This window comes from Aplidium turbinatum, chromosome 3, assembly GCF_918807975.1.
Source record: "Aplidium turbinatum chromosome 3, kaAplTurb1.1, whole genome shotgun sequence".
In the NCBI taxonomy this organism is placed as follows: domain Eukaryota; kingdom Metazoa; phylum Chordata; class Ascidiacea; order Aplousobranchia; family Polyclinidae; genus Aplidium; species Aplidium turbinatum.
In genome coordinates this window covers 36,107,830-36,132,075 of record NC_137474.1, presented here as the reverse complement: position 1 = coordinate 36,132,075, position 24,246 = coordinate 36,107,830, and the positions used below count along the sequence as shown (strand labels likewise).

Below are 24,246 nucleotides of genomic sequence, written 5' to 3'. Positions count from 1 at the left end.
CTATGAATCCCACAAAGGTGACATTGAAATAGAAATATTTGAAGCATCATATTGACCTTGTTCATCACGGATTTTCGTCAGACCATCCAAATAGGCTTTATGCACAGTGTCAAGAAATGAGGTATCAGTCTGCAAAGCAATTAGTGTTGGTCGGTGTAATGTTCACTTATTATTAGTGAGTGATAAATAGGGCAAGCATGCTTTCATATAAAACCTCGAGTATTCTATTTTGTAGACTACCTAACAAAATGTCACCTTATGTCGGAAAATAACAAACTTTTTACTATATTTCACTATGCTGTTACGTTAATTTTAAATGTACATATTTTACTCTTTTTATCACCGTTCAAAGGTTGATGTCATATGTAAATAGGCGTCGATTACGCGGGGGGAGAGGGGCGGCGCACCCTCTGGTCTGAGACAGACAGGGGCGAAATATGTCTGGTTTCCTCGTTTTTTGTTATTTAAAAAAGCATCAACAACTTTTTCAAACAATTGCTGGTTTACACGGATGCACAGGCTACCTTTGTCCAAACAATAAGCTTTGCCAATGTATTGTGCGGAATGGCCCGTTTCGGTAAGTTCGATCCCTTAACGGGGGATTTTTTCAATTTTTTTTTTAAATTATCGGGTACCGTAGCCTAATTATCATTGCCGTTTTAGGGTTAGGGGTTAGAGGTTAGGAACTCACCGAATCGGACTCACCGAATAGTAGCAGACCCTGTATTGTGGGCGGCAAACGTGGCGAATCGGATCTTGCTGTGGTTATTTTGGTTCGTCTAATACTCTATTCAAAGTTGAGCCAGGAGATTGTCTGGAATGTCTGTTCCGACTTTTGACTACACAAGCACGCAAGGGCTTTCGCTATGTGTCTTCGGGGCGTCCGGTCAACGTCACACAATTACAGCCAAACTAAACGGTACGCAAAGTGTTGCACGGACAATCGCGACAGACTGACATGTGGGTCCACGAATAGTGGAATATAATCATTTATGCAGGAAAGCGGCGACGTTAGGTAATCGCTTTCAGAATTAGTGGGAATTCTCGCCCCCCACCTCTCCAGGCCCCCACTGGAATTCGCTTACTTGAGTAAAAATTGACGCCAGCGGTATATGCAAATAGTGAATGCTTATAATAAATCAGAATAAAATTGAGACAACGAAATCTATTGATGCAGATTCGCAATTATATTGGTACATAAATTTGACACGGCAGTTTAGGATGGAAATGCTGATACACTAAATATTACTTACACTAATGTTGTTATGCATTTAACAATTAAAGGAATGACTTTAATGTAACCTTACTGCTTCAGAGTAATTAGATTCCTCAACGATTACCTGCAACAGGGTGATGAGAGATTCTGCCAATTGTTTTTTGGAAAGGACAAGGGGTTCGTTAAGAGCAGTATTTAGTGGTAGCAGTCGCTTTCGCAATTCCATTGCTTTTTGAGGAGTAGCAGTAGAATATTCAAAATCTTCAGGAGAAATTAAAGTCTTCGACTCCGATGTTTGGGGCTGAACAGTGAAATACAAATAATGTAGCCTACTTTCTAGCAAGCACATTTATGGCGATAAAACAAAAAAACATGATGGTTGCCTTGCAATGTCTACTTACCGTTGCATTTGCAATCCGAACAGGATCTGTGGCCAAGGCTGCATCCAATGGTCCTGTACAATCGATACAAAAATATGAAAGACACTTGCCATACCAAAAAAATGGCATAAACTCACAACCCAGCCAACAAATAAAATTGTTGCAAACATTGATTCAACGTGCGCAGGCGTTGAATTGATGTAAAAAGTTTGATTTGCTGGATGGGATCACGGAAGCTTACCTGCATCTTGATGCAATGTGACAAACTTTGAAGAAGTAGTATAGTTTACTTTCGATGAGTTGGAGGGTATACGTGGCTTGTCTTCGTGTTGCGTATTAGTTCCATGAAGAGCTGCCGAAATTTGCGTGGTGTGGTGTTCCACAAGGCGCGGGGTACGAGTGAGACCACTGGCAATTGACATGCTTCTTAACAACAAATTGGGAAGACTGTCTTCTTGAGAGATGGGCATAGTAGCATGTGGAACAGATGAAGCCGTGGGAAAAGTGCTTTGAAATAAGGAAGAACCTGAAGTTGATTGAGTGCTCAATTGTGTGGAAGAAAGTTTGGTAACGTTCGGCAAACCAATGGGTGTTGACATTGCGCGTTGTAACTTGGCTTTAGAGGGCATGTTATTCATAGTTTTTATGACAGCGCCAGTTGCAACACACAAAGATTTTTCTGAATTGCTTTCCAGCTGATTACTTGATGATACCATCAGCCCAATTTCAGACTTATTAGGTGTTGTGACGGTTGGCGCTTTGCCAAGTAATTGGTCAAGCGTGACATTGCCCTCTACACTAGGTACATGAAAAAATCTCTTCTCGGGCATACCACCTTTGCTGGTGGTGGAGTTTTGCACATGTGGAGACACGTTAACCACAGGGCTCTCAAGTTCTACAACGCTAATAGCGCTGTTAACAACATTGCGCGGTTCGTGAGTGCGCAGTTGTTTATCTGTTAATGAAAGGGACAATGAGCGAGTATTGCCTCGTTCTTGGTTGGATTGAAACAGATCAGAAGCATTTTGTCCGCTTTCTGATTTAGGGTTTCTTAAAACTTCGGCTGGTGATGTTCTTTTAGTGTGTTCATTGTTCTTAGTTTCGGCTTTCTTGAAAAGCGCGGCAACATTCAACTGGAAAATAAAAGTTATACAATTTTGGTAAAGAGGTGATTTTTTTGAACCATATACAAATAAAACCGGACAACCAAACGGCATTTAACATAATAAAATAACATGAATTTGAATATAAATTAAAAAGTTTTCGGCCATACTTATGTTAGCCCTTTTCAAGTAACCAACTGACTGATCTTCTTCATAAATTGAAATTACAAAACTGATCTACATACACAAAAATCGAAAAATTGTTTACCGCAGACGCCTCCTGTATGCTAAATGTCCACGTATTTTTTGTATCATTGATTTGTGGTTTTTCCTACGCAATTAAGCATCATGTGATTTTGCCTCTCCTCTGCCTTGCCGTTTCATTCTTAATCTTATGCGTTTCTTATATCATTTTTGTGTATGTAGATAAATTTTGTAATTTCAATTTATGAAGAATATCACTCAGTTGGTTACTTGAAAAGGGCTAACATGAGTGTGGCCGAAAACGTTTGTAATTTTTAGTTTATTTTCATGTTAATATTATATTATGTTAAATGCCGTCTGGTTGTTAGGTTTTATTTGTAAATGGTTCAAATTAAAGATTTGAGATTTGGAAAATAAAGTTTATCACAACAGTGATTTGCTGGGAATATTCTACAGAAGAATTCGTCTGTGATGACATTTCGCTATGGTAACACTTTTTCGAAGGTCCCTTCAAGTGTCACTATAGGTGAATTTTACTGTACTGGTTATATTTCTGTTATTCACACTTTTATTTTATACCTACAGGGATGCGGTTTATGTCACCTACTATTTCTATAAATACAGTCAGGCCAACTTAATCAAATCACATTAGGAATGAGTTAAATAGTCCGGTTAAGCCGGTTGCTTTAATCAGACAGTAAATCAATATTTCAACATTGATTCAACGTTGAATCAAAATAGAAAAACAAACGGTTGATTTGCTGTTTGAGTACCTAATTGAACATTGTACAGAAAATATATTTCAGATCCCTGAAAAGCAGTCCAATTGAACGTGTGGCGAGTATGCAGGCTTAACTGTATAATTGCGGCTGAAACAATTGGCTGCTTATATGCATTTCACCTTTTTCAAATCGGATTTAACGTTCCAAGCTGGATTTTTAGGTGTCTCTCCAGTCACTTTGGTGTTGGACTCATGTTCACCTTTACCGGTGTTGCCATGCACCTGTTTTAATAGAGTGTTTAAAGAATTAGCCTCGCTTTCACACGATAACATTTTTACATTAATAGAAAGCATTTTCAAAAGCAAAATAACATTTTTACATTTTACATTAACATTAATAGAAACATTAATGTTTTTCTATTTTGATCCCTGTGGAATATGTGGCAAGAGAGTGATGAGAAATTCAATGCAATGCAAGGAATGTGGAAAGTGGGTACATGCAAGATGTGCTAATGTCAAGAGAGCCGCAACAAGATTGGCAAAGTGTTTTGTTTGTGGGAAATGCAGTAAAGGAAGGAATAAAGTGGAAGGCCATGATGATGAGTTCTGCCATGGCATCGAAACAGTGACAGACTTCTGTTATCTGGGTGATCGGATAAATGGAAGTGGTGGATGTGAAGCAGCGGTGACAACAAGGGCAAGATTGGGCTGGGCAAAGTTCAGGGAATGTGGGGAAATGTTGTATGGCAGAAAATTCTCACTAAGGATGAAAGGGAAAGTATATCGGAGCTGTGTGCGGCCTGCAATGCTATATGGTAGCGAGACATGGATATTGAGAGAGAATGAACTGGCAATCCTGAGAAGAACGGAAAGGTCAATGGTGAGAGCAATGTGTGGGGTGAAAACGAGAAGGGAAAAAAGGACTGAAGAATTGTTGGATATGCTAGAGATGAGAGAGACCATAGACCAACTGGCAAGGGCAAATGGAGTAAGATGATATGGACATGTGATAAGGAGGGAGGAAGTTTTCTTAGAAAGGCACTAGATCTAAAGGTGGATGGGAAGAGGAAACGCGGTCGTCCAAGAAGAACGTGGAAACAACAAGTGAAGGATGAATTTAAAAAAGTCGGACTGAAGGAGGAAGATGCAAGGGACAGGGTGAAATGGAGAAAAGGGATTAAAACAATTGCTGCGCGGAAACAATCGGCCACCCCCACTAGTGGGGAACAAACCGACGATGGATTATGATGATGATGATGAGAAAACGCAAGATTTGCAGAAACAAAATCTTATTGCTGATGCATCTACATTTTAACTGAAATAACCACTGCACGTCTTGGAATCGAATAGGCTACACTTCAGTGCAACTCTTCCATTATACTAATATCAACATTGATAGCAGTTTCAACTATGGAAGTAGTCCAGTGATTAACTCTCACATTTCATTGTTGTTTTATCATAACCATACCATGGCTTGCACCCCAGACAGCAAATCAGTCGTTTTTTCATTGATTTAATTTTTTCAGACTGCATATGTTGAATCAATGTACAAAACAACTGATTTGCTGTCTGGGATTACACATCATTAAAGGTGTATAAACTTTATATAATATATGTTTGTGAACACAAACCTTCTCATAATTAACTTGAGCCTTGCACAATATATCCAAGATATTGAAAGATTGTTGAGACCCATTGACAACCTGCGTTGCAATTCCATTTTCTTTAGCACGCTTGTGAACTACCAACTCTTTTTCAGCAACAGTTTCTGGTCTCTGTGAACTGCTATGGTTGGACAAAGGCAATTTTTGTTGATTTTGACTTGAAAAAATGGGTACAGGTGAAGAGGTTCCATCTTTGCATAGTCTAATTCAAAGATACAGGTTTTGTTATTTATTTACTTGTAAGAGCCACCTAATGCTCAAACTCGCCAAACCCATAACACTAAACCGGACAATAATATTTGTAACATTACACATCTTTATTTTTATTATAATATACAGTAATATTAAATTCTTACTTTTCAAAAAGGTTTCCAATTCGATGGCTGTCATGAATATCATAAAACCATATTCCAAAGATAGCCACTAAGGAATAAAAACCAAAATTTAGATATTATAATTATATAGAATAAAATGTATCATCACCAAAACAAAAAACCAAGTATATAAATGTTGACTAACCTACTTTTCATGCTAAATCCCTACGAAAATATATTATACAACTTGACAGCACAACGAGCGACCTGCAGAGCTTTAAAACAAAAATAATTTGAAAATTCCTTACGGTAGGCTATTAATAATTTGCATGCACCACTTTTCTCCCAAATGTTGGTATTCCTGATAATATATAATTGTTTAGTATTGAGTTTGCTTATGAGTTAAAAGGAAAACTATTTTTTTCACTTATTAACGTAGAAGTTTATTCAATCCTAGATATAATAAAAATGGCTTGAACATATTTGGACAAACAAAAATCTTCATAAAATGTCATAATTGTAATGCATAATTATCATTTTATGGATTTGAGTAAAGATAGGTAGGCCTACTGTACAATGATCAAACTATGTTTCCACACAAAATCTAACTTTGTGGAGTCGACTGCATAGCAACCAGGGTAACAATGCTTGTTTGGCACCTGTGTCCTGTGCCCTACCAAGAACATTCAACTGGATGTTGACAAGACATCTAAAAACATGCTTCTATAAGCAGGTACAAATATAAGCTTTTTTTAAATCCAAGTAATCTTAAAACTTAACCACTGAGCAATGGGCATGAGCCTGCCCTACAAACAACAACAAAATTTGTAATATCCTACACTTTGCAGTTCTGAACAAAAGGAAAGGGTCTTGCATATGAAAATCTATTTCTTTTGTTAGAGGTTGTGAAAAGTTGTCCATGCTTAAACGATTCATAATTGTAAAGCCGTGTGTTGGAGGTGCAAGTCTGCAAGAAAAAAAATATGTGCACTGTTATAGCTAGATAATTATATGGTATGTATTTTCAATTTTAAAACAATGAAAACTATTAATACTACAAAAAGTGCTCAATGCCAAGCAAAAAGGCAAAGCAGAGCGAATTAAATCAAATATAGTTATTATAATACTATCTGAAGCCTTTACAAATTGTTTCACCTAACTAACTTAACTAACTAAATTATTCTATTTGAATAAGACCTTCTGATGATCCGTTAGGTGAAACAATTTGTAAAGGCTTCAGATAGTAATAACTATATTTGATTTATTTTCAATTTTAAATATTTTACATTCTGTCAATATGAATGGATATTATTAATAAACTACTTTATATTTATAGCACTTTTTTTAAGTTTAAGGTAAATTTTATTGAAAATGCTTTGAAATACTGAATAAGGGTAACTATGCGGGTCGCGGTAAGGCAAAAACAAATTCTTGCATTGTTTTAACCATGTGGTATTTTTAACTTAAAAAATTATCCAAACAGTAAATACCAAATTAATATTAATACTTTACATGTTTACCACATATTTTCAAACATTAGCCCAGTGTTAATTTGTTTAAAATGTTTCAAAGTACTGATAACTGCATAAGAGCAATCACAAATCATTATTTTTTTTACGCAATTACCTAATTTTGAAACAATCGTTATCCTCAGACTGAAAAAGTTTCTTGGAGAGCGAAACTCTGGAAGTTTTGCATATTTGTATAAACTTTCAGCTACTGATGCAAGCCGAGTGACCAAGTTTGACAGAGTGAAGTTTCCATTTGCTGTTGAAATGGTGTCTATGAAATTATTCCATATGCTAGATGCCGCTAAATGGAGAGCTGTCTTTCAAATACCTAAACTCAAGTACACTCCCTAGCGTCGAACGTGTGTCATTTGATCTTGTCGATGTTTTTGTTCATGAAGTTAAGCGCTTATGGTATTGCCTCTTATTGGCAATACCAAAAACACGCTGCTATATATACCATCATGCTTCTTATGCTTTTACATGTGCAAGAAATTAATTTAAAAAACAAAGCTTTTTTAACTATTTTATCTTGATAATGAGCTGCCATATTATGTATTTGTTCTGCAATCTATAGGCTACTTAATATCGTTGCTGCGAACACTTTATTTCTGTATAAAATCTGTAAATAATCCATGTTTTGATAGTCCATTACCTAATTACAATATGTGTGTGTTAGTTTGTTTTTGTGATGTTGTTAGGTTCAGTCGTGTTCTCATTGCTTTAAGAATTGGCGCTTCAATTGTTTCAGCAACGGGGAGGCGACTGATTCTTAACTAATTCATCTAGGCTACTTGTTTTACAGTATCAGGTTTGGTGGCCGTGCTTAACTATACTTATCGATGCAAATACCGCAATATTAGATCTGTTTATGCACGTCTTAAACCATTAAGGTTTTGCCACCTTTTCCTTTTGTTGGTTTTGTTACTGTATTTCTTTTTTACAATATCATTTCTTTTTGCGTTCTGACAAAGAAAAATAAATTGAATTGAATTGAATTAACTGAGGTATTGAGGCAGATAAACATTATATTATATACATTTTTGTGTAAAAACACCAAACAATGAAATAACGCTAAATACCTCGAGTAAACAAAAAGCGATCCTTCCACTCCTGTCTTTTCCTAAAATCATTTAATATTTAACAAAAACCATTAATGTGCAACTGAAGCAAATTAGGTATAAAGGCATCATGTAATAACCATACACACCAAATTTAATACCGGTAGTGAGGTAGGCTACCACTGACATTATTTCATATAATACAAAATAGAATTGATTTTGCTTTGAGTTTGACTTACATTAGAAAGCACAAGTTTAAGTTTATAAAGTAAATAGCTTAATGAAGCACTTACCCATTTGTCATTTTGATTATTGAATGAGTAAATGGCAACTTGAGTTGAAGAATCGACTATATTTGAAATATATGGATCTTGACGTTTTAAAGCAGTTAAATTAATTCTTATCTCGGCATTTGAAGCCATTATTTCTATTTTTACCATATCTCTGATTAAACACAATCAAATTAAAAACAAGATTAATATATTTAAAAAAATTTCATACTGTGCAATGATAATAAGATTAGCCTAGTTAAAACCTATTTTTCAAGCATATCAAAGCTAGGCTATTTTTTCTTATAATTTCCTAGTCTCAGAGCACTGACCAGAGATAAATTTGAACTTGGATTTGAATCCTGACATATATATTTGACATGCAGCAAGCATGATCAACAAAAAGGTACGTATTTGGCCACATGAAAATAGAAGGGTGCAACCTAGTTCGTATCCTGAACAGTTCGTACTGTCAGTTCATACCCTGAAAAGATCGAGAGAAAAAATTCAAAAAAGCCGAAGTCGCTGATCGCAGTTTCCATTTTTCCGCAGTTTCCACAAACATTTTTAAATTTCCGGTAATGATCCAAAGAGTTGGCCGAAGTCGCTGATCGCAGTTTCCGCAAACATTTTTAAGGGGTTAGGGTTTAGAAAAAGATTGAGAAAAAAATTAAAAAAGCCAAAGTCGCTGATCAGAGTTTCTGCAAACAAACAAACTGAAAAGATCGAGAGAAAAAAACAGAACAAAGCCTAAGTCGCTGATCGCAGTTTCTGTTTTTCCGAAGTTTTTGCAAACATTTTAAAATTTCCGGTAATAATCCTAAGAGTTTGCCGAAGTCGCTAATTGCAGTTTCCACAAATATTTAAAAGGGTTAGGGTTGAGATCGGAGTTTCCGCAAACATTTTAAATTTTCCGGTAATGATCCTGAGAGTTTTTGTTTGTTTGCGGAAACTGCAATCAGCGACTTCGGCTTTGTGCTATTTTTTCTCTCGATCTTTTCAGAGAGAAAATTTTAAAATGTTTGCGGAAACTACCGGTACGATTAGCAACTTCAGCTTTTTTTAATTTTTTTTTTCGATCTTTTCAGGGCACGAACTAGGTTGCATCCAAAATAGAAGACCTATTGACTATAACAAAGTTACACTCCATTGCACCAACAATACAACTAAATGTTCTAAAACAATTCGGCCATACTAAAAGATCAAAATACAGAGTCAACAAAATACGGTACTGTATGCTGGGCCAAGGTAAAATCAAAGAAAGGAGAAAACAAGGCAGGCCACCAAGACGATGGCATAACAACATCGAGGCATGAACCAAACTCAATTTGGCAACAATGGGCAAGCTAGTTCAAAACCGTGACTCATGGAAACAGATAACCCTCATTGATGCGCAGTGTGACTTCGAAGTTCAAGCAGAAATAGAGATCTTGTGAAAGGAACCAATACATGGGAAATCAACTCACCAAAAGTCTAACAAGAAAGTCACCAAACGTGGCGATTTGAACCTCAAACTGAACAATCTCCTTATCAACCAACATGAGCTTCGAAGAAAATCAGCAAGACAATGAACAAATAAAGCTGTTCTGTTACTGTATACCGGTACTGTCTGACAAAATCAGCTAAAAACAGGGTTGCCAGATCCAAAATAGCTTTGCCTGCCAAATGTTTCGTAAAAACCGCCAAAAAACTGCCAAATTTTTCAGGGTTTCAAAAAAACTGCCAAAAAAAATGCCAAACTGTTAGTGCGGCTTGTCCTGTTAACCAGCAAGGCCATACACCATAATATATGGTGCTAAATATAGCTCTGATGGTATATTGTCTTCATTTAACTTGATAGACCACTTAGTATGAATAATGAAACACAAACTGTATGTATCAAGCTAGTAAATTAAAACAAACTTTCAAAGGTTGTAGGGGGCAGCCAAATAGTTGAAGCTGTCAAGTATCAACGAAGCGCATTAGAAGAAGGTGATAAAGACCAATTGGCCTGGGGGGAATCTATGGGGAAGGGCTGCTTTTCTAGCAGGTTTTATAAGTTTAACCTGCATGCAATAGCATTCCTCATTATCAGAATCACTGGTGGTGGTATGTTAGTTCAGGTTTGTTTTCCTTGCTTGGCGACACAAACATTCTGTCCCACATATCTACGGTAGCCTACTTTTTACAGTAGGCCATCCATTTAATGCATGCTTTATAACCAATCTAGCCAAAGTCTGAAAAACAAGAAAAACTCAGTGTTAAACTTCAACAGGTGAAAAGAGGACAATGTCAAGAAACACCATTGGTAAATAAAGGAAATACACCTACACTACACCTGATAACTTTACATGTCAAGAGGCTACAGTAATTAGCAGAAATGCATGGCATCTGCATTGACGCCGGTATGCCAAATACGTTCCGGTTCAAATTTCTACAAGGTCTCTGGCTTACGCTATGCTTTTAACTCAAACGGTGCGACATCGCATTATTAACCGTAACCTGTTAACACTTACTAGTCCATTGGCAAGAAAATAAATGTCAAAACGCAGCTGTCCAGGCCAACTCCAACTTTGGACTTGGTTGGTGACTGGCCAGCCGCCAGTGGCCTCTGGAGCTTCCATTTGAATAAATTAGGAGTTCAGAGTTTCCAGACCATAAATTAAACTTTTTTGATGGACTTTCATTGATAAAAGTATTTGAAAAACTTTAGTGGTAAGTTGTTCCGGTAATAATTACAAAAAAACGCCAAAAGATGCCAAAAAAAACACTAAAGTACAAACTGCCAAAAAAATGCCAAACTGCCAAACGTAATTTTCTCCTGCCAAACGCTTTCAAAAAACGCCAAATTTGTGGAATTTGGCAGGAAAAACGCCAATATGGCAACCTTGGCTAAAAATGTAATACATTATCAGGTCAAGAATAGGGAGGAGAAATTGCCATTTACAACATAATTTTTTTAATTTTATGCAAATAGATAAAACAGTGCTTTTAAACTTAAATTAAAAATGCTAAAAAATTCCCAAAAATAAAAAACCAAAACAAAAAAGCCTGGTAAACGCGACTTGCTGGTAACCCTATATTGACTATTGCAGTTAGTAGTATCTTTTTGTCTCAGACGCGTTAAAGATGAAAAATAAAATGATTTAGGCTTTAAAACGTCAAAATGGCAACCTTCCATGCTAAGATAAACAGAGTTGCCACACAACGCCAAACTAACTTCAACATCAATAGATTCATTAATTTTCAATTGCAATTTAATTTCCTAGTTAGTTGGAGCTTTTGGTCAATTTTAACAGTGGCGTAGCCAAGGGGGGGTTTTGGGGGTTACCACCCCCCTTTGGCACGCGTGTGACGTCACGATATTGAGAATTATGCTTTCAGTCTAAAAAAAATTGCCTAATTCTAAACAAAAGTGCATTAAAAGAGCGAGTTTTGCCAATACCGAACATTCAAACATCTCAGCCAGGAATTAGCAACAAGAAAACATAGAGACTTAGCTTTATTTCCGAAAAATGCTGAAGAAAACATGATCTTATCCTTTTGCTATGCCACCGGACAGCACCATTTTACAGGAATATTCATACCCACATTTTTGTTGAAAATGCTCTCAGAATGCACCAAATTCAAAGTAATTTTTCAAAATTTCTGGGGGAGGCCCCCCAGAACCCCCGCCGCTAGGTCGTCAAACCCCCCCCCCCTTTCAAAATTCCTGGCTACGCTACTGAATTTTAACGTGATCTTTTATTGCTGTATAGCTCCTGCAATAGCTCAGTTGGTTAGCGCGTGACTTCTGGAACGAAGAAGCATCAAGATCAAGCGGCGCTATTTCCACTCTCGATGTGTGCGTTTGAGCAACGCACGTTAAGGACTGCTCTCCATTCAGTGGCACCTAATGGCTGGAATAATTTCCCGGCAACAACATTTCAACAATCGGAAACTTCACTTTGTCAATCTCGGTGACCGTGGGCCTGCGTCAGTGATTCAAAGCATGGGCTCCGTTAGAGGGGGGGCCGCGGGGGTGATTACTCCCCACCAATTGGAGTGGGGGGGTAACTAATGCAACATTACCCCCCCACTAATGTAGAGATAAAAAATTAATTTTTATATTTTTTCTACTTTTGTGTTTTATTTTCATTTTTTTATTTTGTTGCACAACTTTTTAGTTGTTTGCTTGGAAACTCCGAATCGCAAGACAACGCAAATATGCAATAGAGACCTGCAGTGCATAATGCTATGGGAATTGTTCAGGAGCTAAGTAGTTTGCAAAATCAGTCTGGCAAGTTCAAAATCGCCCTGCTGAAGGAATCCCACCATGGCTTGCACACTTTGTGCCTAACAAGATGGCTGACACGTGTACCGGCCATTTCTTTAGTGTTATCAAACTACGAAGCATTGCTAAACACACTTCAAAATTTCAACAATGCGAAATCATTAAGCCTTTATTCCTAATTATTGCAAGGCAACACATAGCCTACTTTGCATTGCAGTTTTGCCAAGTTTTATTCAAACCACTTGAAAGATAACTGGCCTGTTGCAAATCAAGTCTTATACCATCGGCGACATGATGGAGCTGGTTGAAAACTCAAAAGTTAATTACCAGAATCTTAGAAATGAAGAACGATTTATGCAGTTATAGCCAGAGATGTACGTATGCGCCGCAAATTCTACGCCGCATACTTGCGGCGTATACTTTTTGTTTGCGCTAACGCTTGCGGCCACATTTTTTTGGATAGTTTGCGCTTGAGGATGCGCCGTAAAGTTTTCGCGGTTTTTTAGCGCATAGCGTCAACGCATACTTTTTAATGTCTTAGTTGTTGTTTGCAATTTTTTTTTTGCCAAACTGCGAAATGTTGACGTCTTGCAATTGCCCATTGTTCTAGTGTTGTGTCACAGTGTCATCTATTGTTCAGTCAGCTGGAGTTTGTTTGTATATCGCACTACTGCCTTTGACGCTAGAGTCCCACGTGGAGACTGAAGTCTTGCAGAAAAAAAGAAAGAATTAGTTAAAACAACTTAGCCTTACTGCAAAATTACTTAGTAAATTTCGGATCAGAACAGGAATGTAATGTAAGCAAGCAAGTAGGTAGGTTGGTAATGTCGCTCCATGTAAAAAATGTAAACAATGACTTGGCTTCGTAGTGTGAAGTTTTTTTAGTCAAGCAGTGTTGAAGGCGTTTGTAAGCAATTGTGAGCACTTTAATTTATATTAGTTAAGTCTTGCATTTTGGGGCAAATCAGAAACTTCTCAGGCAATGAGCACTCATTGAGCAGTGCAGCCTATGTATCTAAACAAACTCAAATATTTGGTCTCCGACCGTGATTGCTTGCATGATGTTGTACTCTGTATGTTATATGTAGTACATTACTTTGCCTTTGCCGGTTATTCTTGTTGTAGGCTATGTAGCGTAGTAATGTGTAGGCCTACATACAGTAGGCTATCAAGCTAGGGTAATTTTTACTTGACAATTTATACAGTCTGTTGCGTAAGTATGTAATTATATATGTTTTGTAACTTGATGAGCAGTTTAGCAAAACATGCATCCAGGGGCCAATTGTGAGAGGCTTTTGAGTAGCCTACTGCTAATAGGCTAACACTAGTAATGCTAACTATCCCTGAATGCTAATAACAAAGAGTTGTGCAGTTCAGAATCTAAACTTGCTTGTGTCTGGCAGTTTTGTCTTCCATTAACCCACTTTTTAAAAATCTTATCAGAAAAAAGAATAGAGCTTACTTAGAGAATTATGGCATTAAAAGCAACATTAGTCTCATTCAAACGGAATCATTTTAAAAATAGTGTTTTTTATAATGGATTTTTAGGGAGCGACAGTTAGTATATTACTAGGAGCGACAGTTAGTATAATACTAGAATTTTCATGATGGGCATATGCTACAGTTTCTTACACTACACTATTGTATTCAAGGAATAGCTTACGGTAATACTCATCTCCAAGTGAAATGGAGCATGATAATACAAATCCATGGCCCTACATGAAAAAGTATTTTAAGCTCTCTTCTTCGAAAGGCAAAAACTTATATTTTCAATGCCAGATGTGCCTTCAGGCCAAAAAGATAATTTCTTGTAACGAGAAATCGCGAAATGGCTTGAAAAGTGTGTTGTTTCGAGTGGTTTATACCATGTGAATATTTGGCACCTAGCAAACAAAATGAGTTTGCGCTAGAGTATGCGCTAACGCTGACGCCGCCAACTTTTTTTACAAGTTGCGTTGACGCATGCGGCGTATAGTTTTTCGAACGTTTGCGTTTGCGCTGACGGCGTCAATATTTTTTGTATGCGCGTACATCACTGGTTATAGCCTACAAGGAATTTCAGCAGCAAGTAGATAGCTTTAGGCTTAGCTAAAGTCCAAATTTCAAGAAAGCGCTGTGAGCAAAGTGCTTCCCATGACCTCGCTTCTCATTACAGAAGGCAGTTCAATGCATCTATTGACAGCATAGTGCAAGGCCTCACCCACTGCTTCACCGAATGCTTAAAGTTTTAGTAAAAAAATCACCGAATGCTTAAAGTTTTAGTATCTGGCACAGTCAACGACAGTGCTGTTACAGCGTTGGAACGATATGGCTTCGACGTGAAAATTTTGGGCCAAGATTTAAGCAACTTCCATCATAAATTTGGGCCGATCAAGTATGTGTGCGATGTTCCAAACAAGTTAATGGGGCTTAGGCCTATTATTCTCAAAGAGTTTTATGCCAGTGTGGAAAAACTTGTAAAATTGCTATTGGTCAATGGCCCTTCTTCTGCAGAAGTTGAAAAATCGTTTAGCTCGCTACGCCGCTTAAAAACATGGCTCCGAAGCACAATGACTGCTTCAAGACTCAATTTCATTGTCATGTGCCATACCAAAAGGCAAAAATTTTGCGCCTTCGGCGCGAAACATGCAGCCTAGGGGGCGCTGTATAAGAAACTGAAGCTTTCAGTAATGCGAACGGGGTCTGGGGAGCCACCTTCCAGAAATATATGTGATGCGATAATCCAATAAGCCCCTGTCGAGGTCAAAACATCGTTCCACCCCTGCTTAAATTACCCCCCCCCCCCCCATTCTCAGGAAGTGTCCGGAGCCCCTGATTCAAAGCCTCTACAAGTAGCCTATGCGAAACTGCTAGGTTTAAGCTCTACAAGAAGCTTTCCCAGTCCGAGGATAAAGATTCAATTAATCACTCTTGCGGTTTATTCTTTGCGATATTATCAGATTGTGTTTTCTTGTGTCTTGTTGACGTCGTGAAAACCTGGAGGACCTTAGTGCCTGTAGTTTCGCTATTACTCAAGTGTGTCATGATTAGGAATTTGAAACGCTAGCTACGCATTTGTGTGCTTCTTAGGAATTTGGAACGCTAAATAATAACTTGACGGCATTCTTGCGATAGGTAGTTTGATACATATACACGTATTTTTACGTCTTTCTAGCGTTGTGCATCTGCTGCTGCCACAGTGCGTTTGTGTGTCGTCATTAAGTGCATCGCTTGGAGCATTCCAACTACACTGGTTTTTTTTTTAAACCAACACCTTTAGCGATAGCGTTGAATTCCATTATTTAAATTTTTTCGGTCTTTGAGTCGTGGCATGTTTTAGTTAGTTCACCACCCCTTTTTTGCAGTTATGGTACCAGTTCAGTTGTGGTGTCAGCTTAATTTATGTTACGAGTCATGATTTGATTCAGTTCACCACGTTCTGTTAGTTAGGCATTTTTCGGTAGCAGCGTTTTGAGTTATGCGTCCTGATGGTTTAAAGATTTGTTTTCTGCAATAAACTCATTCATGTAGACATCCAGGCATCATTCTCGGATCATCTCCACCACCGATGTGCTCTAGATGTTGCTGCAATAATTTACGGCTAGATATGAGCGGATGCTTTGGACTAGGCTACTCGACGTCCGCTAAAGTTGTTTTGTTTTTATTGCAAATTTTAATTTTATAATGTAAAAACAATTTGAATAAGCAATTAAAGATTTGTAGTTATTTAACTAAGAGAAATTTCAGCAAAATAATATGTGGTGAAAATACACAAAGTTCTAAAATTGACAATTTTTTTTACCGAAATATTTTTTCCACATCCCAAGTCGTTTGTCAAATCAAGATTTGGCCGTTTTAATTTTTTTCAATTTGTCTCACATATTTTGCTTTATTTTCGGCTTCTTAGCGTCACAACGCTTTTGTTTTCAGCTTCTCCCTATCAATAACAAAATTTAAACATCGTATCTATTCAGAGATGGGCGTGATCTTGATCTTCAAAATCACTTTTATTTTGGTGATCTTCATCTAAGATCACTTTTTATTGTGTAATCTTGATCTTGAAAGTTAATAAGATCAAGATCACTTTGGAATTTAAGTTGACTTACTATATATTATAGAGACATTTTTTTTGAACTGATACTGCACAAAGTAGCCTAATTAGTGGTAACTACTACCACCATTTAGCCACTGACTGTTAATATGACTCCATGCGTTTAATAAAAATCGATTTGAAGTCTCAATCGAGTTTGATTAGTGTTGCCATTTCAAAATTGAAAAAGCTTGCTGTGGTAACCTAGCCCACGACTGTATATCAAAGAATGACAAAAAATAACTAAAATTTGTTTACATTTCTGTTTTGTGAATTCTAAAAATTTGTTTGCTTTCGTTTATCCAAACTTAGATGTTTGAAAAGTTTAGGCTGGTGATGCTAAAAAAATGGACTCTGGTCGACTTTAATCATGTGAAGTGGCTTATTGCACACTGCAGTGCACCAACCAGACTTAGAATTGTTTAAAGGTAATATACAGCTTCGGTAGAGAGTTTGTCTTGTTGAACCATAGGCATAGGCTACGAAGCTGAGCAAAGTTATTAAGTTTAACATATTAAAGATTATTATATTTACAAAAAACACAAAACTACGCAACAATTAAATATCGAACGTTTTCGACATCACACGATGTCCTCTTCAGGAATAACATAATACAATTTTTACTACATCTGAATAAAATACAATGGTTATTAGCCTATAACTATAAACAGGAAAAAACACAAAAACTGCACAGTACTTCTGACCAGTGTTGTACGCGTCATTGAAATAATTTGACGGCGTCAGCGTCAGCGCGAATTGCCTAAAAACTTTACGGCGTAAAGGACTGCGTAAGCTCTTAAAGAAATTGACGGCGTCAGCGTCAGCGCTAATTTCTAGCGCTATTTTTTGCCAGCGTCTCATAAAACGGAAATATTTCAACCAAGTTCAGCCTAACAATAGCTATAAATAAAGAGCAGGTATTATGTTTTGAGACTGTATTGTAATTAGCTGCTCAGCCTATTAGTTATTTCCTTGCAGAAAAACAAGCATTTTAAAACGTTTGTCTGACAATCTGCTGCGTTTGGAACGCATATTCAGGGGCGCCGGAGCGATTTTTGACTGGATGGGCAGGAGTATGAAAAAAGGGCACTTTTGTTGCTGAAAGGCCAATTTTTTTTGTAAGTTTTAAGATAAGATATAGCGATAATGCTCATCTATCAGCTCATTGTCGAGTAATGATACAAGTGTCCGCTATACAAAGAACAATGGCACGGAAGGGCATAATGCTATTTTATAATGATGTAATATAACTTACTGTGATGGAGAATTTTGTGTCGTGAATATTATTTTGAGGCAAAAATAGAACATTATAATTAGGCTAATAGCGAATAGCATAAATTGTTATAATGCAAAGTGTGCAGTAGCTTACATGACCTTAAAAGGGCACCATTGCCCCCTCTTCCCTCCCCATCCACAGAAATTTGAGGGCAGGGGGGCATTCGCTCCCCCTGCTCCCCCCCGCTTCCGGCGCCCCTGCGCATATTGTCCTTTCCAAGTGAAAACATGCGTTCCACAGCAGCGCTGGTTGGTATTGGTGTGTTGTATTTCAAAAACAAGTTGAAAACGTTTAGTTGGAAAGGTATCACTGTTCCAAGCGTGCTGTGATAGTTTAGCATGTATAAATCTTTTAACGAGGTCCACTGCACCAACATCGCTCTTTTCAGGGGCATAGAGCTCTTGAAATAAAGTAGGCTATATTCAACGTCCGCGATGCCATTCATGGATTTTTCGCTTTCTGTCTCTGATCCCTCGTTCTCAATACATGGGTGATCACCATTTGGCGAATGTTGTGTGCGACGCGAACACAACAGGTGCGGTAGTTAATTGCGCCGGTGACGTCACGATTTTCCTAATCCACCCGGCAGGACTGAGCAACTGTTAAAGCACGCCAACTTGAAGAAATCACTCGGTTTCCAATGACTGCTTCGCAGCAATGAAGTTTATACGGTTTTTCAAATTTGTTGACAAACAGTTCTCAATCCACTGTACGGTACACAAGTTCCACAGGTTGGCCAATGACGCACGGTAGTATGACCGGATCAGTAATGCCAAATGATGCACTTGTACGCGAAGGATTCTATAGTGATTGACTCAGTAAGTTGAACTTTGAGATAGCAAGCTGCAAATATGGAATTCAGCCTACACGCAAATAAGTATTACCATAGCAGTTGTCAAACTTAAGTCCTTATTCAAATAGAAGTACATAACAGAGAAGCAGCTAACAAAAGCATAAACATCAATCAATCAACTTTCAGTCACAAACTACAGTAACTAACAAGTTCGGCTAGCTGGCAAACTAGCAGCAAAAACGAAAACGTCTCGAAAGTTCCATAGACAATCTCGTGGTGAGTGTTGCCATTTGCAAATCAGCGATAACAATGAAGGGGAAACGACGCTAGGTGGCGAATACACAAATCAACGGGAGTAATGCAGTAAAACGAAAGGCAGGCTTTTCAAAGACCTGTTGAAAATCTAACAGCGAAGTTCTTCCGCATGTATTCCAGGGAGCCATTCCAACCAACGCAAAAGCCGGTAATTCGGATGAGTCGCGCTGGCCAGAATACATTGTGAAACTCTTATTGTGAAACTCTTATTGTGAAACGAGATTTTCCATGAAAACAAAAAATGACGCTTAGCGCTTGACGCTTAAAATCGGCAAAATAGTTGACGGCGCTATCACTTCCGTCAACTGAAAAATAATTTGACGGCGCTAGCCTTAGCATACAATTTTGGTAAAGAGATTACTTTCTTCAGCCACAGACATATACAGCTAGACATATACACAGACATAGACATATATACAGACATATACTTTCATGTATATGTCGCTAGCCTTAGCGTCAACGTACAACACTCTTCTGACTAGCTCAAACTCAACGATATTGGCTCTGCGAGAATCAAAGGTAACTGCATCGAAAGGTGTTGAACAGATCACAATGATGTGGTATAAAGGCAAGGTGCAAAAAAACTAATTTTAAAATACAGAGAGCAAGAATGATGAGCCGCAAGCATACAATTGTCTGTTCAAAGGTGGATTGTTACGTTTTATGTACAATAAGGCTTCTAAGATTTTAGTTTGATACTCAGACCTGCCTCTGGACATGATCTCAAATTGTTTTATAGAAACGTTGTTTTTTTTGCATACGGTACTGTACACGAGAAAATGTGATCTTTAATGGCACTTTTCTGTATGGAATTCAAATTGAAGTGTTCCCCAGCTCTAGTCGATACATGTCTTGTTGACATACCGATGTAGGCTATATCAGGCTTGCATCACGCAAACAACTGAATTTATACACAACATTAGAACATAGAGCAAAGGACGTAGGTGACTTAAGTTGGAAATATTTGCCTACTTTGAACGTTCTAGCCTATATACAGGGTAAATGTCACAATCGAATTTCTTTTTAACAATTTTAGCTAGATTTTTTGAAAATCTTACCGAATCTTTTCCCAAGAATGGTAGGCTATATCAAAAAAGTTGCTAAAATCGTCTTCTTCGAGTAGCCTATATCTTTCGGTTTTTTATCCAAAAAAGTTTTCAATACTTTATCGAAAAAATATGACGGGTAGGCCTATCCATTTAAATGTAGCATATTTTTCAACTTATTTGTTTCATTGTGGAAAAATAAATCTGTCGAACAAACCAAACGGGCACGAGATAAAAGACATAGAAGTAGCCTAATCCAGATTTCCATATACTGTATTTAGGCAAAAAGCGTTGTAATAAGAAATTTGATTGTGACATTTACCCTGTATATAGGCTAGAACAGCGGTTCTCAACCAGTGGGCCATGGCTCACTGGTGGGCCATAAGAGCATTTTGAGGTGGGCCACAGACGTATTTAAAAAATTTAGAAATTTATTGAAAAAATTTGTTTCATTTTTCTCACTATGGTTAATTTTACACTTGTGTGTTTGTTTAGTAGTTTTAACTGTAGTAACAATGAATGATCATGCTGCTGTTTTCAGCTACAAAGTGGCAATCATTATTCTAATTATAGCAGCATTATTGCAATACACAGTATTACAATTCAGTTTTTACAACACTTTATGGTGTAGTAGACTACTTTGTGGTTACAATTAAGCCATCTTTAAAAGCGGTCGCCTACTTGAACTTCTACAGAACCTCTTTTTAGTACGTGCAGCATTTTATTTTGTGGGTAATTTTGGGGAGGAATTGACCATACTTGAAGCTTTCAAAGGAAGAATACGACATAAACGTTGGTAACCTCTGTGACTACATGGAGCGTGTGCTGTGTGGTTCAGCTGCTTTTTTACTTATTTGTGCTTTATAACTTACGGTAGGCCTACACCTCCGGATTCTGAATAGATATAATCCAAAGAAAGAGTAAACTGTGTGTTTTGATATGTTTATTACTATGCAAAAATTCACAATTGGGATTCTACTCAATTCAACTTGATGAAACTTCCGACATAGCATCTTGCTCCCAGCTCTTGGTGTTTTGCAGATACATGTCAGAAAAAGACAAAATACAATATCATGTTTAGCTCTGCATTAGAGACCAATGTGAGAGCTGTTGGTGTGATGGAAAGGTTGGCAGCGTTTTTTTTTTTTACCAAGAAGGACTCGATTGGGAGAATGGTTGGTTAATGATCGGTAAAATAAATAATCCGTTTTGAAATGTTCTGCTGTTTTTTGTTTATAAACCTATTTTATAGTTTTTTCTCCCATATAAAAACTTACTGGGCCACAGAATTTTTATGTAAACAAAAATGGGCCACGCAAGAAAAAAGGTTGAGAACCACTGGGCTAGAACGTTCAAAGTAGGCAGATATTTCCAACTTAAGTCACCTACGCCCTTTGCTCTATGTTCTAAAGATAATATAGGTTAAGAATAAAAAATAGTAACTTACGTAAAATTTGTAAATAGATGCTATCCCTTTTTATATAGTTTTTGATTTTGTTTGGAACGGTTTATCTGACGTCAAATCTCTGAGCTTTTTTGTTAGCAGACAGCCAGACACAGCAGTACCATTTATGCCAGATGGGTAACTAATGCGATTATTGTTGATATAATCCAATCAAAATTTGCGACAACTACTTTGCAATAAGTTACGAATAAAAGCTTTGAATATTAACTAGACAATAATTTGATGAAAAATGGTGTAGTTCAAAAATGTTCTTCCGATTATTCCTCTTTGAGATTAGCCTATTCCATCTTTGAGAGCTTGATCCTGGCAGTGTCGCATAGCCTACAGTACTTGTTTAGGCTTGAAATAACTGATGCATGTCCGGTTACCGTGATAGGCTGAGTAAAGTTTCTGATTGTTGGCGTTGTTGGCTGTTAATCAGTCCATTCACTAGGTGCCGCTGATTAGAGAGCTGTCTTTGAAATGCGTAGTTAAGCACATACCCCGAGAGCCAAACCAGCGCCGTTCAATCTTGAGGTTTCTTTGTCAAGTGATCTATTGGAGAACTATTTCATTGAATGCAAATCAAGACAACCATTTGCGCCTACCTCTATCAGAACTGGATGGTCTGAAAGCCCTTGATGAAGATATAATTGTATAGCAGCTCAAATTATGCACAGGCATCCAATACGGGTCGACTATAAGCTTACACGACCGAAGTAGTCCAAAAATAACCCTCGGCCTTGAGGTTGAAAACTTACGATCCTACTCAAACTACAGCAACGATTGATGATAGCAACAGTCATTAACTTTCTACTATTTTTAGGCCAGTGTTCAAGTACAGTAGTTAAAAACAAAAGTTTGCAATACCAATTACCTTTAATTAAGTTGCATACGAGTAAAATTTGTTTTTTTTTGCACCCTCATCGATCAAAAACTGCATTTTTTCAAGCTCCAAAAAGTGATCTTGAAAGTGATCTTGATCTTCAAGATCACGATCTTGATCTTCAAGATCTTGATCTTCAAGGTCACACTGTTTTTTCAAATTTACTTCATCATCATCATTTTCAGCCTGTGGGAGCCCACTGCAGAGCGTAAGCATTCCCCTTTTCATGCCAATTTACATGATTATGTGCTAGTTGGTACCAATTGGTTGTATTGCAAATTTACTTACTTGTTTTTAAATATAACCTGGCAACGCTGTGTGTGACTGCGATTCAGTGATCAGTGATTCAGTGAATGATCATCAGATAATGTATAATTTAAGTCAATCAGTCCAGTTTGTTTTTATTTCTGATCATCACAACGAAAAATAATATGTGCCAAACATAGCAGAGGTCCAAAAAAGGTAAAAACGACAAAACGCGGACGATAATAAAATATAGCATGGCCGCAACACCTTATATCTGGTTGTACCTTATTGATTGAGGCATATACTAGATGACTTGCTGTAGTTTTTCGGTAAGTAATTTCTGAAGGTTCTGCTGAGGCGAGTTGGTGACTGAGCCCAGTTGTTAAAGTCTACCGTACTCATTACTCAAGGAAGATCGTCTGCTGCTACCCATTTGGTAGTTTTCACTTATTATTCAAACCGTAAGTCAGGGGTCAGCAACCTTTTTGTAACAGCGGGCCAAAGCCAAACTTTACATGGTCTTGGTGGGCCGCAGCCAATTAATACCAGCTTGATAGATTCAGACTCATGACTTCAAGGCATTGACGTAATGCCTTCAGAATATCGGCTCCTGTAGTAATACCTTTGACAGAAATTAGCTGAACAAATTCTTCAACATCAAAATATGTGTTTATTCCACGCACAAATGCTGCCAGCTCAGGTGTAGGCCTATCTGTCGTGTCTGTGCTCTCAATTTTTGCCATTGAGAAGAACTGTAGTTCTACAATAACCTTTTCGTTAGGTTTTACGTTCTCAGATATCTCTTCTTTTCGTCGAGTTGCAGTTCTTACTGAAAAACTTATACCTTATCATATCTGATAAATAGATTGTTTTTGTCTCTGGACAGTGGACATACTGTATGTTTTCAATAACATATATCATACATCTTTTCCCAAATTTGCCATCAGCATACGATTTCTTGTTTTTCACTATTAACTGTGCTACCTTGTAGCCAGCAAAAGAATTTTTTGATTCATTGTTTTTTTTTTGTAACAGATAAGTTTGCTGTTTTCAGCTATTTTTGAGTAGATTAACTTTGCCGCACCTTGTTTGACCCTTTAACTTGGAAAAAATAATATGTTTTGTATCATAATGGTGCTTTATGTTGAGTTCCTTGTTTACACAAACAGAAACGCTGCAAATCAAAGATGTGGGCTATCAAAATGGCTACTGACAATTACTTGTTCTCCTATTTGATTAGGCTATAATATTCCATTAGCCGGGCCATATAATACTATATAATAATTCGTAAAGGTGCTGTGGGGCTGATAATTTTCTTGACGGGCCGGATCTGGGCCGAAGGTTGACGACCCCTGCTGTAAGATAACTGCAGTATTAAAGATACATTACCGGTATACTGTATTGCATGATCAATGAATAGTTTATTTTACCAAATACAACAGTGTAAAGCGAAAAAGAAATAACCATAATGGCCGACCT

At 37.4% G+C, this 24,246-nt stretch overlaps 1 protein-coding gene across 1 annotated transcript; it reads right to left on the bottom strand.

The window, feature by feature from the left end:
• Positions 1–8,593, bottom strand: LOC145766760 (uncharacterized). The gene is made up of 10 exons (XM_082578465.1): positions 8,465–8,593; positions 8,193–8,233; positions 6,442–6,569; positions 5,645–5,711; positions 5,256–5,490; positions 3,805–3,906; positions 1,838–2,729; positions 1,618–1,670; positions 1,341–1,517; positions 1–129 (listed from the first exon to the last, which is right to left on the bottom strand). The coding sequence occupies exons 1-10, from the start codon at positions 8,591–8,593 to the stop codon at positions 1–3; spliced, it is 1,953 nt and encodes a 650-aa protein (XP_082434591.1).
• Between the last annotated feature and the right edge of the window lie 15,653 nt (positions 8,594–24,246).

Bases quoted from the DNA above. Each gene is read 5' to 3' on its own strand.
- LOC145766760 (XM_082578465.1), bottom strand. From the start codon at position 8,593: ATGGCTTCAAATGCCGAGATAAGAATTAATTTAACTGCTTTAAAACGT. The intron at 2,730-3,804 runs GTGAAATGCATA...TTTATTTTCCAG, and splicing joins TTAAATCCGATTTGAAAAAG to TTGAATGTTGCCGCGCTTTT. The intron at 1,671-1,837 runs GTAAGCTTCCGT...TCGATTGTACAG, and splicing joins CACATTGCATCAAGATGCAG to GACCATTGGATGCAGCCTTG.